Source organism: Ornithorhynchus anatinus, chromosome 3, assembly GCF_004115215.2.
Source record: "Ornithorhynchus anatinus isolate Pmale09 chromosome 3, mOrnAna1.pri.v4, whole genome shotgun sequence".
NCBI classification, from domain to species: Eukaryota; Metazoa; Chordata; class Mammalia; order Monotremata; family Ornithorhynchidae; genus Ornithorhynchus; species Ornithorhynchus anatinus.
Window position 1 is genome coordinate 14,936,383 of NC_041730.1, and position 23,349 is coordinate 14,959,731.

General features: G+C 57.4%; 2 protein-coding genes across 3 annotated transcripts in view; one reads left to right on the forward strand and one right to left on the reverse strand.

The window, feature by feature from the left end:
- TRPT1 (tRNA phosphotransferase 1) lies at window positions 1–4,043 on the forward strand. Of its 2 annotated transcripts, none has more exons than XM_029061149.2 (7): window positions 1–154; window positions 1,759–1,840; window positions 2,617–2,786; window positions 2,923–3,097; window positions 3,183–3,239; window positions 3,403–3,513; window positions 3,913–4,043. In XM_029061149.2, exons 1-7 carry the CDS (start codon window positions 80–82, stop codon window positions 3,984–3,986), a joined length of 744 nt encoding a protein of 247 aa, XP_028916982.1. In that variant the 5' UTR covers window positions 1–79; the 3' UTR covers window positions 3,987–4,043. The 2 variants fall into 2 exon arrangements, with proteins under 2 accessions (XP_028916982.1, XP_028916983.1); XM_029061150.2 differs by lacking the exon at window positions 1–154 and adding an exon at window positions 172–437.
- Window positions 3,974–23,349, reverse strand: part of FERMT3 (FERM domain containing kindlin 3) — a 24,612-nt gene continuing 5,236 nt past the window's right edge. The window contains exons 3-15 of the mRNA XM_029061147.2: window positions 16,306–16,539; window positions 14,551–14,670; window positions 10,914–11,082; window positions 10,502–10,604; window positions 10,287–10,394; window positions 8,847–8,981; window positions 8,687–8,736; window positions 8,444–8,568; window positions 8,079–8,185; window positions 7,438–7,686; window positions 7,147–7,271; window positions 6,522–6,663; window positions 3,974–4,621 (exon numbers count right to left, since the gene is read on the reverse strand). Coding sequence (XP_028916980.1) covers window positions 4,442–4,621; window positions 6,522–6,663; window positions 7,147–7,271; window positions 7,438–7,686; window positions 8,079–8,185; window positions 8,444–8,568; window positions 8,687–8,736; window positions 8,847–8,981; window positions 10,287–10,394; window positions 10,502–10,604; window positions 10,914–11,082; window positions 14,551–14,670; window positions 16,306–16,539 — 1,847 coding nt within the window. The 3' untranslated portion in view covers window positions 3,974–4,441. The remainder of the gene's footprint in view (window positions 4,622–6,521; window positions 6,664–7,146; window positions 7,272–7,437; window positions 7,687–8,078; window positions 8,186–8,443; window positions 8,569–8,686; window positions 8,737–8,846; window positions 8,982–10,286; window positions 10,395–10,501; window positions 10,605–10,913; window positions 11,083–14,550; window positions 14,671–16,305; window positions 16,540–23,349) is intronic.

Below are 23,349 nucleotides of genomic sequence, written 5' to 3' on the forward strand. Positions count from 1 at the left end.
GTCACTGAGGCCCAGAGAAGTGGAGGGACTCACCCAAGGTCACACAGCAGAGAAGCGGCAGATTCCCGCAGAGGACGACATGAACCCCCCTGTGGCCGGGGGCCCGGAGCCGGCCAGGCGCGGAGGGCGCAGGGCGCAGAGACCTCGGGACCAGGTGAGATTCAGATGTGAAAGCAGAAGGAAGGACTGGGCCAACTGGCCCCAGAAATAAAGTCTGTGCAGGGCGTTGGCCAAGGGAAGCCGATGCCCCAGAGCCTGATGGAAACTGTAGTTTCCTGGAACCCCCGGAGGGATTGTGAGCCCCACGTGGGAGTCCCTGATTACCTCGTAACTACCCCAGCGATTAGAACCGTGCTTGGCGCATCATTATTGTTACTGGACCGTTTCCTCTTCGGCCAAGAGTCCTCTTCAGGCTCCAATCAATCAATCAATCCATGGTACGTATCGGGCACCTACTACATGCAGAGAACCCTGCATTAAGCGCTTTGGAAAGGGCTTTCTTGAGAAGCAGTGGGACTCAGTGGAAATAGCACCGGCCTGAGAGTCAGAGGACCTGGGTTCTAGTTCTGGCTCTGCCACTTGTCTTCGGCGTGACTTCGGGCAAATCACTTCGCTTCTCTGCGCCCCGGTCACCTCATCTGTAAAATGGAAATAGAATACCTGGTCTCCCTCCTTCTTAGACTGTGAGCCCCAGGTGGGATCCGATGATCCCGTCTCGTATCTACCCCAGCGCTTAGTACAGTAAGCGCTCAATAAATACGACTGAATGAACGAACAAATACTACAGTTATTATGTATCAGAGTTGGTAGTCATGTTTCCTGTCCTCAGGGAGTTTCAGTTGCAGAGAGACTAGCAGGCTTATGCTTCACCTGTTTCGGGCCACCCAAGTCAGTCTAGGCCTTCTGCCACCTCGGTGATATGAGAGAGAGAGAAAAGAGAGGGAAAAAAGAGAGAAGACAGAGAAAAAAGAGAAAGGAAAGAGAGAGAGGAAAAAAGGAAAGAGAGAGAGAAAAGAAAGGAAAGAGAGAGAAAAAAAGAAAGAAGGAAGGAAAAGAAAGAGAAAGAAGAAAGAAAGGAAGAAAAAGAAAGAATGAAAGAGAAAGAAAGAATGCATGCAATGCATTTTATCTGTGTGGGAATGCCCACGGCTCACAGAATCAATTCCGTATGCCCAGACGTAGCCTTGCCCCCGGATGTGAGGAATAACCACGATATTTGTTAAACACTTATTTTGTGTCAAGACTGTTCTAAGCTCTGGGGCAGATACAAGGTAATCAGTTTGGAGACAGTCCCTGTCCCTCACTGGGGTCACAGACTATGTAAGGGGGGTGGGGGGTTTAAATCCCTATTTTACAGATGAGGTAACTGAGGCACAGAGAAGATAAGTGACTTACCCAGAGTCACCCAGCGAGCAGTCGGCAGAGCCGGGATTAGAAACCAGGTCCTCGGACTCCCAGGCCCGTGCTCCGTCCACTAGGCCCCGCCGCTTCACTAGGGAGGAAATATGAGCCCTGCGTTTCTCAGGTTCGGGCCTCATGGTGCCGACGGGACCGAGAAGACCACTGCAGGCCCCCGGTCCCACGCACCCAGAGGGGACTCTCACTTGGAGCATGAAGGACACCTGTCCATGGAGATTTTCAGCCAGTGTCAAATCCTGGGCCGGGTCCTGAAGGGAGGCTGCGGGAAAGGGCGTGTCTGCTAGCCGGACCGTGGTGGTCGCTCCCCAGAGCCAGTCGCATTCCCGGGGTTTGTTTCAGGACCGGGATGTCCGGCTCTCCAGAGCCCTTTCTTACGCCCTGCGCCACGGAGCTGTCAGACTGGGGTTGCCCATGGGCACCGGTGAGTCCTGTCCGGGGGAAGGCCGGCAGAGTCGGTCAGTCGTACTGATTGAGCGCTTCTTCTGCGCGGAGCACCGCGCTAATGCTTGGGAGAGTACGATCTAGCGGTAAACAGACTCGTTCCCTGCCCACAAAGAGCTCACCTAGGTCTGAATGGAGTTTGGCGGTTATTTAATGGTTGGCTACTAGCCCAACTCAGAACCCTTCTGAAGGAGAGACACTGCCTTTAAGGCAGACCTAGCGGGTCTCAGACCTTTTCCACCCGAAACCCGAACCTCCCTTCTCCCGAACCTCTCACCCCCTCCACCAGTAGGAAAAAGAGGCAGGCGGAAAACCATCCCCGTTCTGGAGGTCTGCGGGTCGACCGGTGCCGCTTCTGCCTCTGGTGGCTACCCTCAATCTCTTGGGAGCCAGCCCCCATTCCACCTACCCTGCCTCTGAGGGGGAAAGGAGAATTGGATAACTTAGTTGCCCCCACCCCAACTGCGAGTTGTCTGTGAGTCTGTGAGGACTCCAGGGGGTAAGAAGGGGAAGATGCTGGGGCTGCCGTCCTCGTGGCACAACCGGGATCTTTCGGCAGCGTGAGGACGGAGCGAGGCACCCGGGGAGGATGGCGGAGGTGGAAGGCGAGCGTGGGTGGAGATGGGGGTGCCGACAAGGCCGGGCAGTGAGGGCTGGGGAGGGACAGACGCGGCGGGAAGGCCGCGGAGGAGCCCGAGAGGAACGTGGTGCGTGGCCGGACCCGGAGCCCCCGTCTCCCCCGCCGTTTCTCCCCAGATGGCTTCGTGCCCCTGGACTCCCTCCTGCGGCTGCCCCAGTTCCGAGACTTCTCCCCCGAGGACGTGCACCGGGTGGTGGAGACCAACGAGAAGCAGCGGTTCGCTCTGAAGCCCGGCCCCCCGGGCTCCGGCCCGCTCATCCGCGCCAACCAGGGCCACTCCCTTCAGGTGCCCGGTCTCGCTGGGCGGCGGCCCCCGGGGATCAGGACTGCCGGTCCCGGGGAGCGGGAGGGGCCCCGTCCGCGGCTTGGGGACCGGGTCCCCCGGCGAGGGGGTGAACGTCGCCTCGACCCTCCCCCGGCAGGTGGCCGACTTGGAGCTGACCCCCTTGAGCGGGCCGCAGGACCTGCCCCCCGTGCTGGTCCACGGGACCTACCGGCGCCACTGGCCGTCCATCCGGCAGCGGGGCCTGTCCCGCGGCAAGAGGACCCATGTCCACCTGGCACCTGGGCTGCCCGGCGACCCCCACGTCCTCAGCGGTTAGTGGCCCCCGACTGGCCGGTCCCCCCGAGCCCCGGCCTGTCCCGGGCCCCGCCGGCTCTGACTCGTGGCTCTCGCCCCCAGGCATGAGGCGGGACTGCGAGGTCGCCGTGTGTGTTGACGGGCCCTCGGCGATGGCAGGTGAGACAGGTGGGGAGGAGGAGGCGGGCGCGGGCGCTCGTCTCCGGGGCCCGTGCCCGGTGTCCGGGCCCTGGGCCCGGTGCCTCGTGAAGGGGCACGGTGGGGAGACGCCTCTCGCCGACTCCCCCTCGGCCAGAGTTCCTCCTCCTCCTCTCGTCCACAGATGGAATCCAGTTCTTCCTCTCGGCCAACGGGGTGATCCTGACCCCGGGGGATGCCCACGGTTTCCTGCCCCCGAAGTACTTCAAGGAGGTGATTCAGCTGGGGCCCCACCGTAAGTAGCCTGACCCAACTCGGGACCCCGGGATCCTGCCCTTCTGACTCCTAAGCTCTGCCCGGGGACCGGCTTCTCCTCCCTTCATTCAGTCGTATTTATTGAGCGCTTACTGTGTGCAGGGCACTGTACTAAGCGCTTGGAAAGCACAGTTCAGTAACAGAGAGAGACAATCCCTACCCACCATCCAACCACCTGGCGTTGCGCCCCTGCACCGTGTCCCGCCGGGCTCAGGGACGAGGGGCACCCGAGAAGAAGAGACCACCGTTTGCCCGTCACCAGCTTGCCCCCCGGCCTGGGGTTTGTTGTCCTAGCCAAGCCCCAGCACCCCCGCCTTCTCCCCCTCCCCGCCGGCCTTTCAGAGAGGCCCCGTTCTCGGTCTCTGCCTCCGTGTCTCAGGGCGACGACTACCTCTGCTGGATGGGTCCGAGCAGCGCCCAGCGTGTCAGGAGCGAGGGAGTAGCCAACTCTGAAACATTTATTTATAAAAAACAGACGAATAAAAATGGAAGCCACAGGGCTACATCTAACCTTCTGCATACCAGTTTGGTCACTTGAAGTCCAGGCCCTTCAGCCCTAACCCGGTTTCTGCTCTTGTATTTCACGGACGGGCGGGGCTCGGGGGCCCGGACCTGCCTCACCCACTTGTGGACAGGAGTAGGGGAATCCCATCTCAGGAAAGAGACCGACCTCCTGCCCCCGCTTCCCTCTCTATGGGCATTTCCATCTCTGCAGAGCGCCGGGGATGGCGGGGACGGGGGCGGGGAGGGGAGGTGGGGGCCGTCCTGGCTGGAGAAGTGGTGAGCTCCGCGGCTGCCTTGCTCGGTGAACAGCAGTGAACGGGGAGGAGAAATAGTGGTCCGTGTGTGAGGACGGGGGAATCTTGGTAGAGGGAAGAGGGGGTGTCCCCCGGGGAGTGACCTCGGCCTCAGAGAGCCTCGTGGCCCCCAGTGAGTTGCAGGAAGAGATCCTCGTTCAGTTCTTCTCCTCGGGCCCGCTCACGGGTGGACAGGAAAATGTAGCCGCCGATGTACTCGTGCAGCACGCGGCAGCCGGCGGACACGCAGCCGAACGCCACGTTGATGTGCTCGTCGAACTCGATGGCCACCTGGGGGGCGACAGGGCTGAAGTCAGAGCGGGCCCGGGTCTCGGGGCACCGGGGGCGGGGGGTGGACGTCAGACCGGGCCACCCGGATGCCCGCCGTGGGGGCCGTAGGACAGGTTATAGGAGGACCGGAAACACCCCCGCTAAACCCAACAGTCCTTCGACCGAGGCCGGGGGGGTCCCCTACAGGAGGGTGAGGTGGGCGAGCAGCCCTGAGTTGGGGGGGTCCCGTGAGTGTGGCTATAGAAAGCCGGAGGACCCGGGTTCGGGCTCAAGCTCTGCCACCAGGCCGGGTAAGTCACGCAACCTCTCTGGGCCCGTTTCCGTATCTGCGAATCGGGCATGATGATGCCTGCCTTTCTCTATCACTCAAGGGGTTGGTGTGGGGGCAAAAATGAGGTAGGTAACGTGTAAGCGCTTGGGAAATAAAACCGAGGTGTTATTTAGGGGCCTACAGGCCTGCCAGATCAGATTGAGAAAAGCTGAGACCTGGACTCAAGTTGCTGGTCCCACTGGGGACAGGGGCTGGGATGGAGGTTTTAGGGAGCAGGACCTGGAGTGGGAGACTTGGGAAGGAGGACCCGGGGTGCAGGAATCAAGGTGGGGGGGCGTGGGGGGGGGGGCCCGGTGTGGAAGACACGGGGAGGTGAACCCAGGGGTGGGAGATGTGAGGAGGAGGAGGACGGGGGACGGGGACCTACGGTGAGGGAGGTGGGGTGGGAGATTGGGGGAGAGGGACTTGGTGTGGGAGACCCAAGGTGGGAGATGTAGGGAGGTGGATCCGGGGTGGGAGATGTAGGGTGAAGGACGTGGGGAAGATGACTTGGGGGTGGGAGATGTGGGGAGGCAGACATCGCCCAACTCCTACCTCTAGCCTGCAACACCCTCCCTCCTCATATCAGACAGATAATTGCTCTCCCCCACTTCAAAACTTTATTGAAATCACATCTCCTCCAAGAGGCCTTCCCTGACTAAGCCCTCCCCTCTTCTCCCACCCGCTTCTGCCGCTCTTATTTCCTCCTTCATTCATCCTCCCTCCCATCCTGACAGCACATATATCTAGTTCTGTTTATATCTGTAATATATCTACTCTATTTGTTTCTATTATTTATATATGTCTCCCCCCTAGACTCCGAGCTCATCGTGGGCGGGAATGTGTCTGTTCGTTAATAATGATAATTAATTACTGTGGCATTTGTTAAGCACTTACTATGTGATTGGTAAGCGCTGGGGTGGATACAGCCAAATTGGGTGGTGGTTGTTATATTGTACTCTCCCAAGCGCTTACTATAGTGCTTTCCACACAGAAAGCGCTCAATAAATACGAACGGATGAGATGGGGGGAGGTGGGCCAGGGTGGAAGATATGGGGAGGTGGGCCCAGGGCGGGAGATGCGGGATAGAGGACCCGGGCCGAGGGCCACAGAGAGGAGGACCGGGAGTGGGAGATGTGTGGGCAAGGGACCCAGGGAGGGGACTCAGGGCAGGGGACGTGGGGAGGAGGACGCGTGGGGTGGAGAACCCGGAGCGGGGAATGCAGGGAGGAGTACCCCAGTTGGGACACGTGGGGTGAAGAATCCAAAGCGTGGGATGCAGGGGACACAGGGGGGAGGTCCCACGGTGGAGTTGCCGAGTGGAGGCCGGTGGGCCCTCACTAGACCCTGCCAGCACCTCTTCCGAGACTCCCCAGCAGGCCGGAGGGCATCTTCTGCCTCGGAGGGAGCGGGACCGGCCCAGAGCGGGCGTTCCCGGAGAGGGTCCCAGGGCCTGGCCCGGAGCGGGCGTTCCCGGAGAGGGTCCCGGGTCCCAGGGCCCAGCTTCTTACGGCTGCCAGGTTAGGACAGAGGGGAGTTCAGGGGCGCCGGGGGCCGCAATCTGCCGAGGGCCCCCGTCCGCTGACCCACCTGCCGGATGTCCCAATTGACGTTCCACTGGCGCATGTTGCTGAACCTCCAGGTCTTCATCACCTCTCCCCCGGCGAGGTCCATCCGGATCAGGCGGTTGTTGGCAATGCCCAAGATCTCATCTTTCCTGCTGCCTTTGAACCTGCATGGGGAAGGAAGGGTGTGAGAGTCAGGTGGGGGGAGAATCGGGGAAAGGGGCAAGAATCAGGTTGGGGGGTGGGGGATCGGTGGTGGGGGGCGAGAAGAGGAGGGGGGGAGGATCAGGAGGCGAGACTGGATTGCCGGGAGAGCAGTCAGCTCCCAACCGGCACTCCCGGCGGTCGGAAAAAGAACCATTTCCCTGCGTTGGCAAGTTGGGGAGAGGTAGGCAGTGAGCCCCCGTGGACAGGGAATATGTCGGTTTATTGTCCTGTCGGACTCTCCCAAGTGCTTATTACAGTGCTCTGCACACGGGAAGCGCTCGATAAATACGACCGAATGAATGAAAGAGCCTTGACCGGTGCCCATCAGAGCCCGGGCAGGGGGACCCAAGCGGGGAAGGTCGGGGGGGCATCCCCGCAGGGCCCCCCGCCCCCCCTACCAGGCTGGAGGCCCCAGGAGGCTGAGTGGGGCACTGCCCCGTTACCTGACGACGAAATAGGAGATGCCAAAGTCGGGCAGGGACTGCCAGGCCTGGATGAAGCGCAGTTTAGCCTCGGCCAGGGAGAGCTGGGCCACGTTCTGGTGGGCCTCCAGGATCCGCTGGGTGAGCTGGGACGGGGACGGGGGACTCTGAGGACCGAAACCCCGGGGGGCCGTCCTCCCGGCCACCCTCCCGGCCACCCTCCCCTCCCTCCGCCTCCTTCCCCGTCCCGGAAACCAGGAGTCTTGGCACCTCTCGCTCCCCCGCGCCCTCTCCCGGGACCCGGCCCCCTACCTGCTTGGCCTTCAACTTGCGCTGGAATCGGGGGGCGATGAGGCTGTGGGGGTCGAGGCTCTCGGGGTTGATGTCGGCGCCCTGGCCGGGGACGGAGCCGCCGCCCCCGCCCCCGCCCCCGCCCCCTGCCCGCTGCAGGTTGAGGAAGGCCAGGATGCTCTGCACCTCGCTCTGGTAGCTGCTGTCGGCCATGGTGCGACCTTTGGCTGCCAGGCGGCACCCTGCCATCCAGCGGGCATACTGCTGCTCCTGGGGACGGGGCATCGCGGGGCGCCTGTGCCTCAGAAGTCCCCCTTCCCGCCCAGCTCTTCCCCCGGCCGCCCTGCCCGGGGCCTGGCTTTCCCAGCTTTCCACTCCCGCGCCCCGGCAAAGACCCCGGTACACCCCCTTGCCGCCACGCTCCAGCAACGCTGCCGTACGTCCAGCGGCCTCTCACCGACATCCTTTCGCTCCCAGCGGTGCTCCCAGCATCTCATTCACACTCCTAGCAGTGCTCCCAGAATCACCCTCACACTCCCAACAACACGCCGACTCCGCTCCCAGCAACGGCCCCCAAAGGCTCCCAGCGGTGGTCCTGCCCCCATCCTCGCAACCAACTCTTCCCAGGAAGGAGATGTGCCCGCCCACCCGCCCTTCCTCACATCCTGGCAGCGCAGGTAGATTTCGCTCATGCCCTCGGGAGAGGGCACCAACAGTTTGATGCAGAACTTCTGTCCGGAGACGTTGACCTCGGGGACGACCTCACAGCCTGGAGCAAGAGGGAGAGAGGGCTGTCGGGAGGCGGGGCTGAAGGAGGCTGGGGTCGGTGGGGGGGGCTGGGGGCAGGAGGGGTTTAGACCGTGAGCCCTTCATTGGGCAGGGATGGTCTCTATCTGTTGCCGAATTGTCCATTCCAAGCGCTTAGTACAGTGCTCTGCACATAGTAAGCGCTCAATAAATACGACTGAGTGAGTGAATGAATGGGGAGGGGAGAGGCCGGGGCCGCAGGGGAGAGGGCAGCTCTTACCCTTGAGGTTGAGCTGCTGGACCGGCTCTGCGGGGGCCTGTTCCCGGGTTTTGTAGTAGGAGAGGGTCGTCTCCTTGAAGACAACCCAGTGCTGCCGGTAGCCCTTCAGGGTGAGCTTGCGGGGCCTGGGGGCGGGAAGAGATGGGGGTGGGGACTCAGGGGGGGACCCCCCGGGCTTCCTCCTCGCCCCTCAGGGTCCCAGCAGGGTGAGGTCTCCTTCCCTGGCCGTTCCCCAAGACTCACCGCAAGATGCGGAGGTGATCTTTGAGCTCGGGGATGGTGGTGAGGCTGTCCTGTAAGAGGAAAGAGGCCGCTGCAGCCCCGGCCCGGGCTCCGTGCCCTGCCCGCGCCCCCCCCGGTGCCCCCCAGGAACCCTCCGGGCCGGCGGCCGGCCCCTCCTCACCAGCATGTCCGTCGGGGCTGAGCCTTCCAGCTTCACCTCCAGGTTGCTCAGAGCCGCGTCCAGGTCGTCGAGGCCGGAATCGTTGGCGGACGAGTCTCCCGGCTCCGCGCTGGCCGATAGTTTGTTGATGTGGTACTGGCGGGGGAGCGGGAGGAGGGGCGTCTTGGGGGCCGGGTCCTGCTCTGCCCATTTCCGACTGGCTCCTGGCACAGGGGTCTGGCTTCCCCCCACGCCCCTCGGCTCTCCTGCATCCCACGGGCTATTGCTCCGGTTGTAATAATAATAACGATAACGATAACAAGCAGCATGGCGGAGTGGATGGGCCTGGGAGTCAGAAGGTCGCGGCTTCTAATCCTGACCCCGCTACTTGTCTGCTGTGTGACGTCGGGCGAGTCACTTCACTTCTCTGTGCCTCCGTGACCTCATCCGTAAAATGGGGATTGAGATTCTGAGCCCCACATGGGACAGGGACTGTGTCCGACCCGATTGGCTTGTATCTGCACCAGTGCTTAGTACAGTGTTTGTCACATAGTAAGCGCTTGACAAATGCCATTAGCAGTAGTAGTAATAATGATAATAATCATTCATTCATTCGATTGTATTTATTGAGCACTTACTGTGTGCAAAGCATTATACTAAGCACTTGGGAGAGGACAAAGTAACAATAAAAAGACACATCCCCTGCCCACAACGAGCAGACGGTTTAGAGGGGTCTTTGTTAAACAATTACTATGTGCTCAGCACTGGGGGAGATACAAGATAATCAGGTCAGATACAGTCCCTGTCCCACACGGAGCTGACAGTCTAAGGGGGAAGACGAAATGGATATTGATTGAATCCCCATTTTAAAGATGAGGAAGCTGAGACCCAAAGAAGCAAAACGACTTGCCCACGGTCACATCGTAGGTAAGTGGTAGAGCCACGACTGTACTTTTTGAAGCACTGAGGGCGGGACGCTGGACCCAGCGGGAGCTCAACAATAATACTACTACTAATAATGATGGTATTTGTTAAGCACTTACTAGGTGTCAAGCACTGTTCTAAGTGCTGGGGTAGATAGCCGTTAATCGGGTCGGTCAGAACCCCCGTCCCACAGAGGGCTCACGGTCTTAATCCCCATTTTACAGACGAGATAACTGAGGCACAGAGAAGTGAAGTGACCGGCCGAAGACCACACTGCAGACAAGCCCGTCGTTGGGCAGGGATTGTCTCTCTCTCTGTTGCCGAACTGTACACTCCAAGCGCTTAGTACGGTGCTCTGCACATAGTAAGCTCTCGATAAATACGACGGAACCAAGGACAAGCGGCGGAGCCAGAATTAGAACCCAGGCCCCTCTGACTCCCGGGCCCCTGCTCTACCCGCTGCGCCATGCTCTACCCCCTCGCCGTGCTGCTGCTTTCCCCTGCCCACACGCCCTGGCCCGACTACCACCCGGGTACCTGTAGGGCAGCGAACACCATCATCTCCTCTTCGGTGCAATCGATCTCCTCGAGCAGGAGGTCCCAGCGGGCCTGCTCGTACAGCTGGGTCAGCCGCACCGGGTCGGTCTGGGGTAACGGGACGAATTCTAAGGTCCTTTCCGGTCCCCCTCCACCCGCCACCCCATCACTGCCCCCTTCTTCCTCTCCCTCCCTCCTCGGGTTCGCCCTCTGACCTTGGGGTCCAGGTCAAAGAAGCTGTAGTACTTGAAGCGCAGCAGGAGGGTGTCCCCGGCCTGCACTCCCTGCTGCAGGAGGCACCGCGATGAGTCCAGCCACCTGGGGGAGGGGGCAGCGGGAAGGGGGCAGAGGGCAAGGGGGAGGGGACGGGGCCGGGGGATGGGAGGGGTGAGGAGGGGCGCAGGCCGAGGGGCGGCGGGGGGGGTGGGGGCAAAGGCGGGCACAGTGGGACCCGGAGGCGGCCGAGGAGGTGAGCGGGGCCGAACCTGAGGTGGAGGGCGCGTGGCCTAAGAGGGGCTGGGCTCGGCCAAGGAGGCAGTGGGCATGTGTCAGGGTGGGGCATAGGTCTCGCGTGGCGGGGCCCCGGCAGGAGTGGGCGGGCCGAGCCCCACCGTGGCGGGACATTACCTGCTGTGGAGCCGGGTCTTGTCCAGCAGGTTTCCGGACCGGGGCAGGCGCTGGAGGAGTTGGGGGTCCGGGGGCGGCTGGGGGCGGCTCAGCATGTGGTAACAGGCCTCGGCCTCGGGGTTGTCCGAGAAGTGGGCCGGCATCCCCCGGAACAAGGCCGGGGCCACCCCTGTTGGGCAGAGGGCAGTCACCCGTTGAGCTCGCCGGCCCGCCCCGGGCCCTTGCCCTTGCTCCCCTCCCCTCCCCGGGCCCTTGCCCTCACTCTGCAGCCCTCCCTGGGCCCTTGCCCTCGCTCCCCACCCTCCCCCGGGCCTTTGCCCTGGCTCCCCAGGCCGCCCTGGGCCCTTGCCCTCGCTCCCCGGCCCTCCCCGGGCCCTTGCCCTCGCTCCCTGGACTTCCGGCTACTCCAGGGAGGGGGTCTCCGCCGTCCAAGCAGGCCCCTGGGCAGCCTCCCAGGCCACCACCCCCCAGTTGCGGGTTTGATTCCTCAGACCCAAGTCCCCTCAGCAGTGGAGGCATCACCTGGTCTTCCCCGTCGCCTCCTTCCTGACCTGTCCCAAGTCCTCCCAGGTCAGGGGCCTGGACCCTCCCTGACTCCCAGTTGATCCCTGGAGATGCGGCATGGGCTAGCGGGTAGAACAAGGGCCTGGAAGTCAGAAGGTCTCGGGATCTAATCCCAGGTCCGCCACTTAATAATAATGATGGTATTTAAGTGCTTACTATGCGCGAAGCACTGTTCATAGCACTGGGGGGGGGGTACAAGGTGATCAGGTTGTCCCACATGGGGCTCACAGTCTTCATCCCCATTATACAGTTGAGGCAACTGAGGCACAGAGAAATGAAGTGACTTGTCCAAAGTCACACAACTGACAAGAGGAGGAGTTGGGATTAGAACCCATGACCTCTGACTCCCAAGCCCGTGCTCTTTCCACTGAGCCACGCTGCTTCTCTAATTATTATTAATTATTACTATGTGCCAAGCACTGTTCTAAGCCCTGGGGGAGGTACAAGGTAATCAGATTGTCCCACATGGGGCTAACAACCTCAATCCCCATTTTACAGATGAGGGCATAGAGAAGTTAAGCAGCTTGCCCAAAGTCACACAAATGACAAGGTGTGGAGCCGGCAATAGAACCCATGACCTCTGACTCCTAAGCCACTTTCCACTGAGCCACGCTGCTCCCGCTGTGTGGCCTTGGGCAAGTCACTTCACTTCTCTGGGCTTCAGTTATCTGTAAAATGAGGGTTGAGATTTTGCTCTTTATTGTTGTATTGTACTTTCCCGAGCGTCTACTACGTGCTCTGCACACAGTAGGCACTTAATAAATACAATTGAATGAATGAGCCCCACATGGGACAGGGACAGTGTCCAACTGGATTTGCCTATATGCACCCCAGCACTTAGTACGGTGCTTAGCACACAGTAAGTGCTTAACAAATACCATCATCATCATCATCATCTTCCCTGTGGTCCCCTACTGAGGGGAGGGACAGACCCTCCTGATGGTGAACCTTGCCTCCACTAACACTGTCCTCTTTTTAAATGGTATTTGCTAAGCGCTTACTTTGCATCAAAACTGAAGCAGCGTGGCTCAGTGGAAAGAGCACGGGCTTTGGAGTCAGGGCTCATGAGTTCGAATCCCAGCTCTGCCACTTGTCGGCTGTGTGACTGTGGGCAAGTCACTTAACTTCTCTGTGCCTCACTTCCCTCATCTGTAAAATGGGGATGAAGACTGTGAGCCCCACGTGGGACAACCTGATTCCCCTATGTCTACCCCAGCGCTTAGAACAGTGCTCGGCGCATAGTAAGCGCTTAACAAATACCAACATTATTATTATTATTATTAGAGAAGCCGCGTGGCTCAGTGGAAAGAACCCGGGCTTGGGAGTCAGAGGTCACGGGTTTGAATCCCGGCTCTGCCGCTTCTCAGCTGTGTGACTTTGGGCAAGTCACTTCACTTCTTGGGCCTCAGTTCCTCATCTGTAAATGGGGATGAAGACTGTGACCCTCACGTGGGACAACCTGATTAGCCTGTATCTACCCCAGTGCTTAGAACAGTGCTCTGCACATAGTAAGAGCTCAACAAATACCAACACTATTATTATCATTATTACAGGGTAATAAAGGCAGACACAAGTCCCTATCTTGCACGGGGCTCACAGACTTAAGTAGGAGGGGAAAACAGGTATTTAATCCCCATTTCACAGTTGAGGGAACTGAGGCACAGAGACGTTACACAGCAAGCAATAGGCCGAGCAGGCACAGAGGAGGTAGTTGAAGCCGTGGGAGCGAACGAGTTCTCCAAGGGAGTGAGTGAGTAGACGGAGAATAGAAGGGGACCCAGAACTGATCCCCGAGGGACTCCCACAACCGGGGGGTGGTCCTCTGACTCCCAGGCCCGTGCTCTGTGCCCTAGACACATGGGTTCGAATTTCGGCTTTGCCACTTGTCAGCTGTGTGACTGTGGACAAGTCACTTAACTTCTCGGTGCCTAGGTTACCTCATCTGTAAAATGGGGATTAACTGTGAGCCTCCCTTGGGACGACCTGATGACCCTGTATCTCCCCCAGCGCTTAGAACAGTGCTCTGCACATAGTAAGCACTTAACAAATACCAATATTATTATTATTAGATCCTGCCAACATCTCAAATTGACCGTGTCCAAAACAGAACTCCTTATCTTCCCACCCAAACTTTGTCCTCCAGCTGAGTTTCCCGTCACTGTAGACAGCACCACCACCCTTCCTGACTCACAAGCCCGAAACCTCGGCATCATCCTCGACTCATCTCTCTCATTCAACCCACATATTCAATCTGTCACTAAATCCCGTCGGTCCAACCTTCACACCGTCCCTAAAACTCGTCCTTTGCTTCCCATCCAAACTGCTATCATGTTAATCCAAGTTATCCTCTTCCTGCCTTGATTCCTGCATCAGCCTCCTCGCCGATCTCCCTGCCTCCTGTGTCTTCCCCACTCCAGTCCATACTTCACTCTGCTGTCTGGATCATTTTTCTACAAAAATGTAAATTCAGTTCATGTTTCCCCACTCCTCAAGAACCTACGGTTGTGGCCCAGTCACCTCCGCGTGCAACAGAGACTTCTTACCATCGACTTCAAAGCAGTCATCTTGCCCACTCCTACCTCACCTCGCCACTTTCCTACTACAACCCAGCCCTCACACTTCGCTCCTCTAATGCCAACGTACTCACTGTCCCTCCATCTCGTCAATCTCGCTCCGACCTCTTGCCCACGACCTGCCTCTGGCCTGGAACGCCCTCCCTCTTCACATCCGACAATTACTTTCCCCACCTTCAAAGCCTCGTTGAAGACACATCTCCTCCAAGATGTCTTCTCCAACTGAGCCCTCATCGGCTCTTCTCTCACTCCCTCTGCTTCGCCCTTGCACTTGAATCTGCTCCCTTTATCCACCCCTTCCTCAGACCTACACCTCTTGCGTCCATTTCTGTCATTCATTTATTTAATCCTATTCATAGCTTTCTCCCCCTCTAGATTGAGTTCGTTGTGGGTAGGGAATGTGTCTTCCAACTGTACTCTCCCCAGCACTTAGTACAGTGCTCTGCACACAGTAAGCGCTCAGCAAATCCTACCGATCGATCGGCTGAGGGCCTCCTCACCTCCAGCAATGATGACCCGGCTGAGATCAAAAACCTCTTCTTCAGGCTCCTTCTCCTTCTTCTTCTTCTCCTTTTTCTCCGGGATTCGCAGCAGGGACAACTCTTCGGGGTGCCGAATGCCTGGGAGAAGATAAGGAAGTTTGATTAATTGATTGATCGGTGGGGACGTAGATGACGGCGCCAGCCACCCCTGCATCCCAACCCTCGGCCTCTGGGCCCTCGTGGTCCCTCGCTGTTCTGCCATCCTGACCTCTGTGCCCCCCCACCCCGACATCCCTGCCCTACAGCTTCCTGGGGCAAGGGCTCTGGGGTCAAGGGCTTGGGAGGGGCTCCACCTCGTCTATCTCGCTGCGGACCTCTCACCCACGTCCTGCCTCTGGCCTGGAACGCCCTCCTCCCTTCTCTTATCTGACAGATGATCACGCTCGCCACCCTTTTTTCCCCCTGATATTTGTTACGCTTTTACTATGTGCCAGGCATTGTTCTAATGGCTAGGGTAGATACAAACTAATCAGGTTGGACGCATTCTGGGTCCCTCATGGGGCTCACAGCCTTAATCCCCATTTACGGATGAGAGAACTGAAGCACAGAGAAGCAAAGTGACTTGCCCAAGGTCACCCTGCAGACATGAGGAGGAAATATGGCTTCGAAGGCTTACAGAAGGCACATCTCGTCCAAAAGATCTTCCCTGACTAAGCCCTCTCATTTCCTTTTCTCCCACTCCCTTCTGCATCACTCTCACGCTTGGATTTGCTCCCTTTATTCCCCTCTCTCCCCCTCGGCCCCTTGCCGCTTATGTCCGTATCTGCCATTTGTTTATTTCTATTCACAGCTCTCTCCCCCTGTACACTGTGAGCTCATTGTGGGCAGGAAACGCGTCTCCCAATTCTGCTCTAGATTGCGAGCTCGCTGTGGGCAGGGACTGTGTCTGTTTGTTGCTGTGTTGTACTCTCCCAAGTGCTTAGTACAACTTAGTAAAAGCAGCATGGTGAGAAGCAGCATAGTGTAGTGGATAGAGCATGGGCCTAGGAGTCAGAAGGACATGGGTTCTAATCCCGGTTTTGCCAGTTGTCAGCTGTGTGACCTTGGGCAAGCCACTTCATTTCTCTGGGCCTCAGTGACCTCATCTGTAAAATGGGGATTGAGACTGGGAGCCCCATGTGGGACAGGGACTGTGTCCAATCCGATTTGCTTGGATCCACCCCGGTGCTTAGTACAGTGCCCAGCGCACAGTAAACGCTTAACAAATACCATAGGAAAAGCTCAATAAATATGATCGAATGAATACCCTCCTCGAATCTGCCAGACAATTACTCTCCCCCCCTTCAAAACCTTACCGAAGGCCCATCTCCTCCAAGAAGCCTTCCCAGACTAAGCTCCGCTTTTCCTCATCTCTCACTCCCTTCTGCATCGCCCTGACTTCTCCCTTCGCTCTTCCCCCGCCCTCAGCCCACGGCACTTATGTTTATATCTGTCATTTTATTTGTCTTGATGTCTATTTGTTTCGATGTCTACCTCTCCCCACTCTAGACTGTGAGCTTGTTGTGGGCAGGGATTGTCACTCTTTATTGGGGTATTGTACTTTCCCAAGTGCTTAGGACAGTGCTCTGCACACAGTAAATACGACTGACTGATGGATCGATACCACACTCTCCCGTGCGCTTTGAACGGTGTGATGCACACGGTAAGCGCTCGATCAACACGACTGATCGATAGACAGGGGCCAGGCAGAGGGGCCGGGCCCAGGGTACTCACTGAGGATGCGGCAGAGGGCGGCGACGGCTTGGAAGAGGGGCCGGGAGAAGCTGGCCCGGAGCCGCAGGGCCCGGCGATTGGGCAGCCTCAGGATGACCGGGCGGTGCTGGGGTCCAAAGAAGAGGCGGGCGTCCGCCAGGATCCCGTACTTGTCCAGGGTCCAGTGCGTCTGCAGCAGCCAGAGCTTCTTCTGATCCCACCACAGCCCATAGTCCGACCAGTCCTGCTTCTTCTCTGGAGGGGCGGGGGGACGGGGGAGACGACAAGGGGGCACGGTGTCGGCAGGGGAGGAGCGTCTTCTTACTCCAATTTTCCGCTGGCCCCGGGGCCCCCGGCCTGAGCCTCTCTGGAGTCTCTGGGGTCAGAGGGCAGGGCCGGGGCGGGGGATTGACTGGGAGGGCTCAGCGCTCGCCCCAAGATCTGGTGGAGCCCCACGTGACGCATAAACAGCGACTGGACTCTTCGCCCACACCCAACTGGCTCCCATGTCCCTCAGAGCCCCTGGTCCGGTCACCAGGCCCTAGCGTGGCCCTAGCCCGGCCCCAACCCGGCCCCAAACCTCCACCCCTAGCCCGCCTCCGGGCTCCCCTCCCCTCATCCCCCAGGCCCCTAGCCCAGCCCGACACTTATATTCCCCAAAGCAGTCCCCGGCCAGACCTGCAGCATCCTGAAGCTCTGTTGCCAACAGTCGGTCCAGTGGAAAGAGCCCAGGGCTGGAAGCCGGGGGACCTGGGTCCTGGACCAGCTGCGGCCTGACATGGGGCGGGGGGGCACCTTACACGAACCTCTCCCTGCCTCACTTTCCCCTCGGGAAGGGGTGGGAAGGATGGTCTTTGCAGCCCCCTCATCCCTCCAGGGTCTGGGGAGGACAGATGGGAGGGATGAGGTTCGGGCGCTTGGAGAGGAAAAGGTGTTTTACTTCAGAAGGATAAAAAGAGAGGAAGGGCGGGGGGGCGAGAGGCGGCCTCTTGATCCGGATTCTTTCCCTGCCGGAGATCTGCCGCGAAACCAAGAGCTGGGGCGACTCAGAGGCGGGGTGGGGTCGGGGGGCAGGATTCTGGGGGCGAGGGGGGTCGATGGGAGGGCTCAGCTGGGCCCAAGCCCAACGAGGAACGGCCCGAGACTGACACTCGCACGTCGGAGAACCAGAGGGACTTTAGTGGCTAGAGCACGGGCCAGGGAGTCACAAGGACCTGGGTTCTAATCCCGTCTCTGCCTCATGTCCGCTGGGTCACCTTGGGCAAGTCACTTCACTTCTCTGTGCCTCATCTGTAAAATGAGGATTGAGACTGTGAGTCCCACGTGGGACAGGGACTGTGTCCAACCCGATTTGCTAGTATCCATCCCAGTGCTTAGTACAGTGCCTGGCACAGAGTAAGCGCTTAACAAATAATGGTCTAATTATTATTAGAGCAACAGCCAGGGAGTCAGAGGGACTGGGTTCTAATCCCGGCTCTGCCACGTGTCTGCTGTGTGACCTTGGGCAAGTCACTTCTCTATGACTCAGTTACCTCATCTATAAAAAATGGCTGGAGACTCCCGGATCGTTGTGACCTACTGAGAATCGGCGTAGCCTAGGGGAAAGAGCCCGGGCCTGGAAGTCAGAGGGACTGGATTCTAATCCTGTCTGCCACTCGTCTGCTATGTGACCTTGGGCAAGTCACTTAATTTCTCTGGGCCTCATCAGTTCCAGGGTCATAGGGGTGGGAGAATGGCATGACCAGGTCAGGGAGAGGGGAGAGAGAGGGCACGGGGGAGAGACGTGGCAGAGTGCGGGGGAATGGGGCAATAGGGCATGGGGGAGCAGGGTGACAGGGCACTGGGGAGTGGAGTGTCGACACAGGGGAAGACAGAGCATGGGAGAGCAGGGTGACCGGGTACAGGAGAAGAGAGAGATGGTATAGAAGAGCAGGGAGACGGCGTGGAAGAGCGGGGTGATGGTGCAGGAGAAGGGGAAGACGGTGTGGGAGCGCATGGGAGAGTGTGGAGGAGAGATGGAGATTCAATTCCTGCCTTCCTTCCTACTTACAATGTGACCCCTCCAAGTGGGATCTCGTATCGACCCCAGCATTTCGTACGGTGCTCGGCACCTAGTAAGCGTTCAACAGACACCAGTTATTATGATTAGAAATGGGAATAGAGTTAAGGTTGAAAGAGAGCCGAGCAAGGACCCTCAAAGACAGCTGGCTCCACGTGGACCCTCAGGCTACCGGGGTAGAGACACCTGGTAAACGCCTGTAACTTAAATGCCTGTCTTTTATTTTAGTGCCCCCCTCCCCAGGTTGATTGTTGGGTCCTTGAGGCAGGGATCAAATCTACCAATTGTGTCATTCATTCATTTACTCAATCGTATTTATTGAGCGTTTACTGTGTGCAGAGCACTGTTCCAAACGCTTGGAAAGTACAATTCGGCAATAGACAGAAACAATCCCTACCCAACCACGGGCTCACGGCTAGAAGGGGGAGACGGCAACAAAACAAAACAAGTAGATGGGCATCAATAGCATCAGCTCTGCCAAGCACGTGCTAGGCACTCAGTAAATACCATGGATGCTTAGAGAAGCAACTCTGCCTAGTGGCTAGAGCCCGGGCTTGGGTTCTAATTCCGGCTCTGCCACTTGTCTGCTGTGCAACCTTTGTGGGCAGGGAATGTATATGATATATCGTTCTATCGTACTGTCCCCAGCGCTTAATATAGAGCTCTGCACACAGTGAGCTCTCAGTAAATACGACTGACTGACCGACGGACGACCCCCCAAAGTATTTACTCTGTTTACTCATAAACTGGCCTCACCCCTCCCCTTGATTCTATTTATTCTTCCCCTTGATTCTATTTATTGCCATTGTTCTTGTCTGTCCGTCTCCCCCGGTTAGACTGTAAGCCCGTCAAAGGGCAGGGACTGTCTCTATCTGTTACCAATTTGTACATTCCAAGCGCTTAGTAAAGTGCTCTGCACATAGTAAGCGCTCAAGAAATACTATTGAATGAATGACTCTATCTATCTATCTATCTATCTATCTATCTATCTATCTATCTATCTATCTATCTATCTATCTATCTCTACTCATTTATAATTTACTTGAGAGCAGCCAGGTTTTCAAGCCTCTGGGAAGGGGAAAGTGTCCATGCTACATGGGTGTAACCAACCATAACATTTACTAAGCGCTTACAACGGGAAAAACCCTGTGCTAAACTTCGGGACGAACACAGGGGTGTTGATTCAAGCATGCTCCCCGGCCTCAGAAGGCTCACAGTCTCCCAGAGGGAGACAAGCGCTTAGTAAAGTGCTCTGCACACAGTAAGCACTCAATAAATACTATTGAATGAGTATTGAATGAATAAAAATGCTGAGGTGGACTGGGATTTTCTTGCCCCAGTTCCCTCACCTGTAAAAGGGGGATGAAGACTGTGAGTCTCTAAGTGGGACTTGGACTGAGTCCAACCTGATTAGCGTGTAGCCACCCCAGCGTTTAGTACAGTCCCTGGCACACAGTAACTAAAGGGCTTCCGTCTCCCTGTTGCCGACCCGCAACAGAAGTCACGGTATGCCATAAGGTCATTCATTCATCCCTTCATTCAATCGTATTTATTGAGCGCTTAATAATAATAATGTTGGTATTTGTTAAGCGCTTACTACGTGCAGGGCACTGTTCTAAACGCTGGGGTAGACACAGGGTAATCAGGTTGTCCCAGGCAAGGCTCACAGTCTTAATCCCCATTTTACAGATGAGGTATCTGAGGCATAGAGAAGTTAAGTGATTTGCCCACAGTCACAGCTGACAAGTGACAGAGCCGGAATTAGAACCCATGACCTCTGAATCCCAAGCCCATGCTCTTACCACTGAGCCATGCTTACTGCGTCCAATCTGATTAGCGTGCATTCATTCATTCAATAGTATTTATTGAGCGCTTACTATGTGCAGAGCACTGTACTAAGCGCTTGGAATGGACAAATTGGTAACAGATAGTGACAGTCCCTGCCTTCTGACAGGCTTACGGTCTCATCGTGAATCCATCTCAGCGTTTAGTACAGTCCCTGGCACATAGTAACCAGAGGGCTTCGGTCTCCCTGTTGCCGCCTGGCAATAGAATTCACGTTATGCCACGAGGCCATTCATCCATCCCTTCATTCAATCGTATTTATTGAGCGCTTACTGTGTGCAGAGCACCGTTCCAAGCACATGGAAAATACAATTCGGCAACAGACAGAGACAGTCCCTACTCAACAACGGACCCGTCGATTAGACCGTAAGCCCGTCAAACGGCAGGGACCGTCTCTATCTGTTGCCGACTTGTTCATTCCAAGCGCTTAGTCCAGTGCTCTGCACATAGTAAGCGCTCAATAAATACTATTGAATGAATGAACGGGCTCACAGTCTAGAAGGGGAGACAGACAACAAAACAAGTAGACAGCCATCAATACCATCAATATAAATGAATAGAATTAAAGCTACGTATACATCATTAATAAAATAAATAGAATAGTAAATATGTACATATGGACACAAGTGCTGTGGGGCGTAGAGCAGAGGGAGGGAGTCGGGGCGACGGGGAGGAGGAGCAGAGGAAAAGGAGGGGCTCAGTCTGGGAAGGCCTCCTGGAGGAGGTGAGCTCTCAGTAGGAGCGCAGTGAGGACCCCCAAGCCCGGGCTCCCGGTCGCTCTCCACCAACTCAGATGGGGCTTCCGTGCCTCGACGGGGGAAGTGGGGCGTGAAAGGTCAAACGCCGCCCAGAAAGGCAACCGGGCCATGGCCTGACGCGGCCGGGAGAGGCCAGCTGAGAAAGGGGCTGGCCGGTGTTCGGCCGGGAGACCGGCCACCCTGGCCACCACCCCCTCGGTGGAGAGAGGAAGCAACCCACACCCCCGACCCCCGCCGGCTCGGGCCGAGGGGGAGGGAGGCTGGACGGGAGGAGCACTTCCTCTGTCCCAGCCCATCCCAGTCCACCTCAGCACTGTCGTCTCTGAGGGTTGAGGCCGGTTCATGAGGAAACGGAGCAAATACTTTGGGAGGGTCGTCCCTCGGTCAGGCAGTCGCATTTACTGAGTGCTTACCGTGTGCGCGGCACTGTATTAAGCTCTCGGGAGAGCACGCTAGAACGATATAACGGACACATTTCCCACCCGCCACGAGCTTACGAGTTAAGGTGAGGAAGCAGCCTGGCCTAGTGGAAAGCCCACGGGTTTGGGAATCAGAGGGACTGGGTTCTAATCCTAGCTCTGCCACTCGTCTGCTGCTGGGTGACCTGGGGCAAGCCACTTCACTTCTCTGGGCCTCAGCTCCCTCATCTGCAAAATGGGGATCGAGACCGGGAGCCCCGCGTGGAACGGGGATCGCGTCGGACCCCGCTGTCTTCCGTCCGCCCCAGTGCTCAGGACGGCGTCTGGCACAGAGTCAGCACTGAATAGATGCCAGTGTGGGGAGGGGGCTGGTGAGCTCTGCTGTCAGGTGGTGTGGTGGGGGGAGGGCGCCTGGCTGAGCTCCGCTCAAGGCCCCTGGGGCCTCCTCAAAAATACTCCCTTCCCCTTTCACATCCTCATCCCTCTGTCTCTGCTAAGGAGCTGTCCCTGAGGGGCTCAGGCAGACGCCCTGATGGGCATCGCCCACGCGCCCCCTGACCCACTCCAACTGCCTGGGCACGTGGTCCTTCAAGGGACGCCACGGCCCGGGGAGAGGCCATAAAGCGGAACTTAGTGGGCAGAGCCCGGGCTTGGAAGTCAGGAGGTCGCGGGTTCTAATCCCGGCTCTGCCCCTTGCCTCCTGGGTGACTTTGGGCGAGTCGCTTCACTTCTCCGGGCCTCAGTTCCCTCAATTGTAAAATGGGGATGGAGACGGTGAGCCCCACATGGAACAGGGACTCCGTGTCCAACCCGATTTGTCTGTATCTACTTCCAGCGCTTAGAACAGTGCTTGGCACATGGTAAGGGTTTAACAAATACCATTATGATTAGCACTTAGTACAGTGCTCTGCACAGAGTAAGCACTCAATAAATACGATTGAATTCATTATTGAACTTCTCGATAGCTCCCTCTCTCCCACACCCTGTCTTCCCTCTACTGCATCCTACCTCCCAGCTCTTCTACATCATCAATCCTCTCTTCTACTCCCTCTCTCTTTTTTTTTTGGCATTTGTTAAGCACTTACTATGTGCCAGGCACTGTTTTAAGCGCTGGGGTAGATACAAGCCGATCAAGTTGGGCAGAGTCCCCGTCCTACACGCTTAGAACCGTGCTTTGCACGCAGTAAGCGTTCAGTAAGTACCACTGAATGAATGGGAATCACATCTTCATCCCCAATTAGATGAGGTCACTGAGGCCCAGAGAAGTTAAGTGGCTTGACCAAGGTCACACAGCAGCCACGTGGCTGAGCGGGGATTAGAACCCGGGTCCTTCTGGCTCTCAGGCCGGGGCTCTATCCGCCAGGCCTCGCTGCTTCTCTCGTGCCCCCCTCCCTCCTCTCCTGCATCCTGTGACCCTGATCCCCCTGCACTCTGTCTCTATGCTCTCCCAAACCTCGTCTCCACCCTCTCCCTTACCGTCGCCTCCCCATTCTCCCACACGGCCGCCCTCTCCCTCCCTCTGCTCTTCCCCCTTCCCCTCCCCACAGCGCTTGCGCATATTTGTACATATTATTCATTACTCTATTTTATTAATGATGTATATCTATGATTCTATTTATCTTGATGGTATTGATGCCTGACTACTTGTTTTGTTTTGTTGTCTGTCTCCCTTTTTTAGACCGTGAGCCCGTTGTTGGGCAGGGATTGTCTCTGTTGCCGAATTGTACATTCCAAGCGCTTAGTATAGAGCTCTGCACACAGTAAGCGCTCAATAAATACGATTGAATGAATACACCGTGTCTCGTCTCTCTCCCTCAGTGTTCTACCACACACTTATCCTGCTCCCCCACACTCTCCTATGCTCTGTCACCCTGCTCTCCTATGCCGTCACCTCCCCACTCTCCTGCACTGTTATCCTGCTCTCCCACTCCATCTCTCTTCTCTCCCACCCTATCACCCTGTTCTAATAACGTTGGTATTTGTT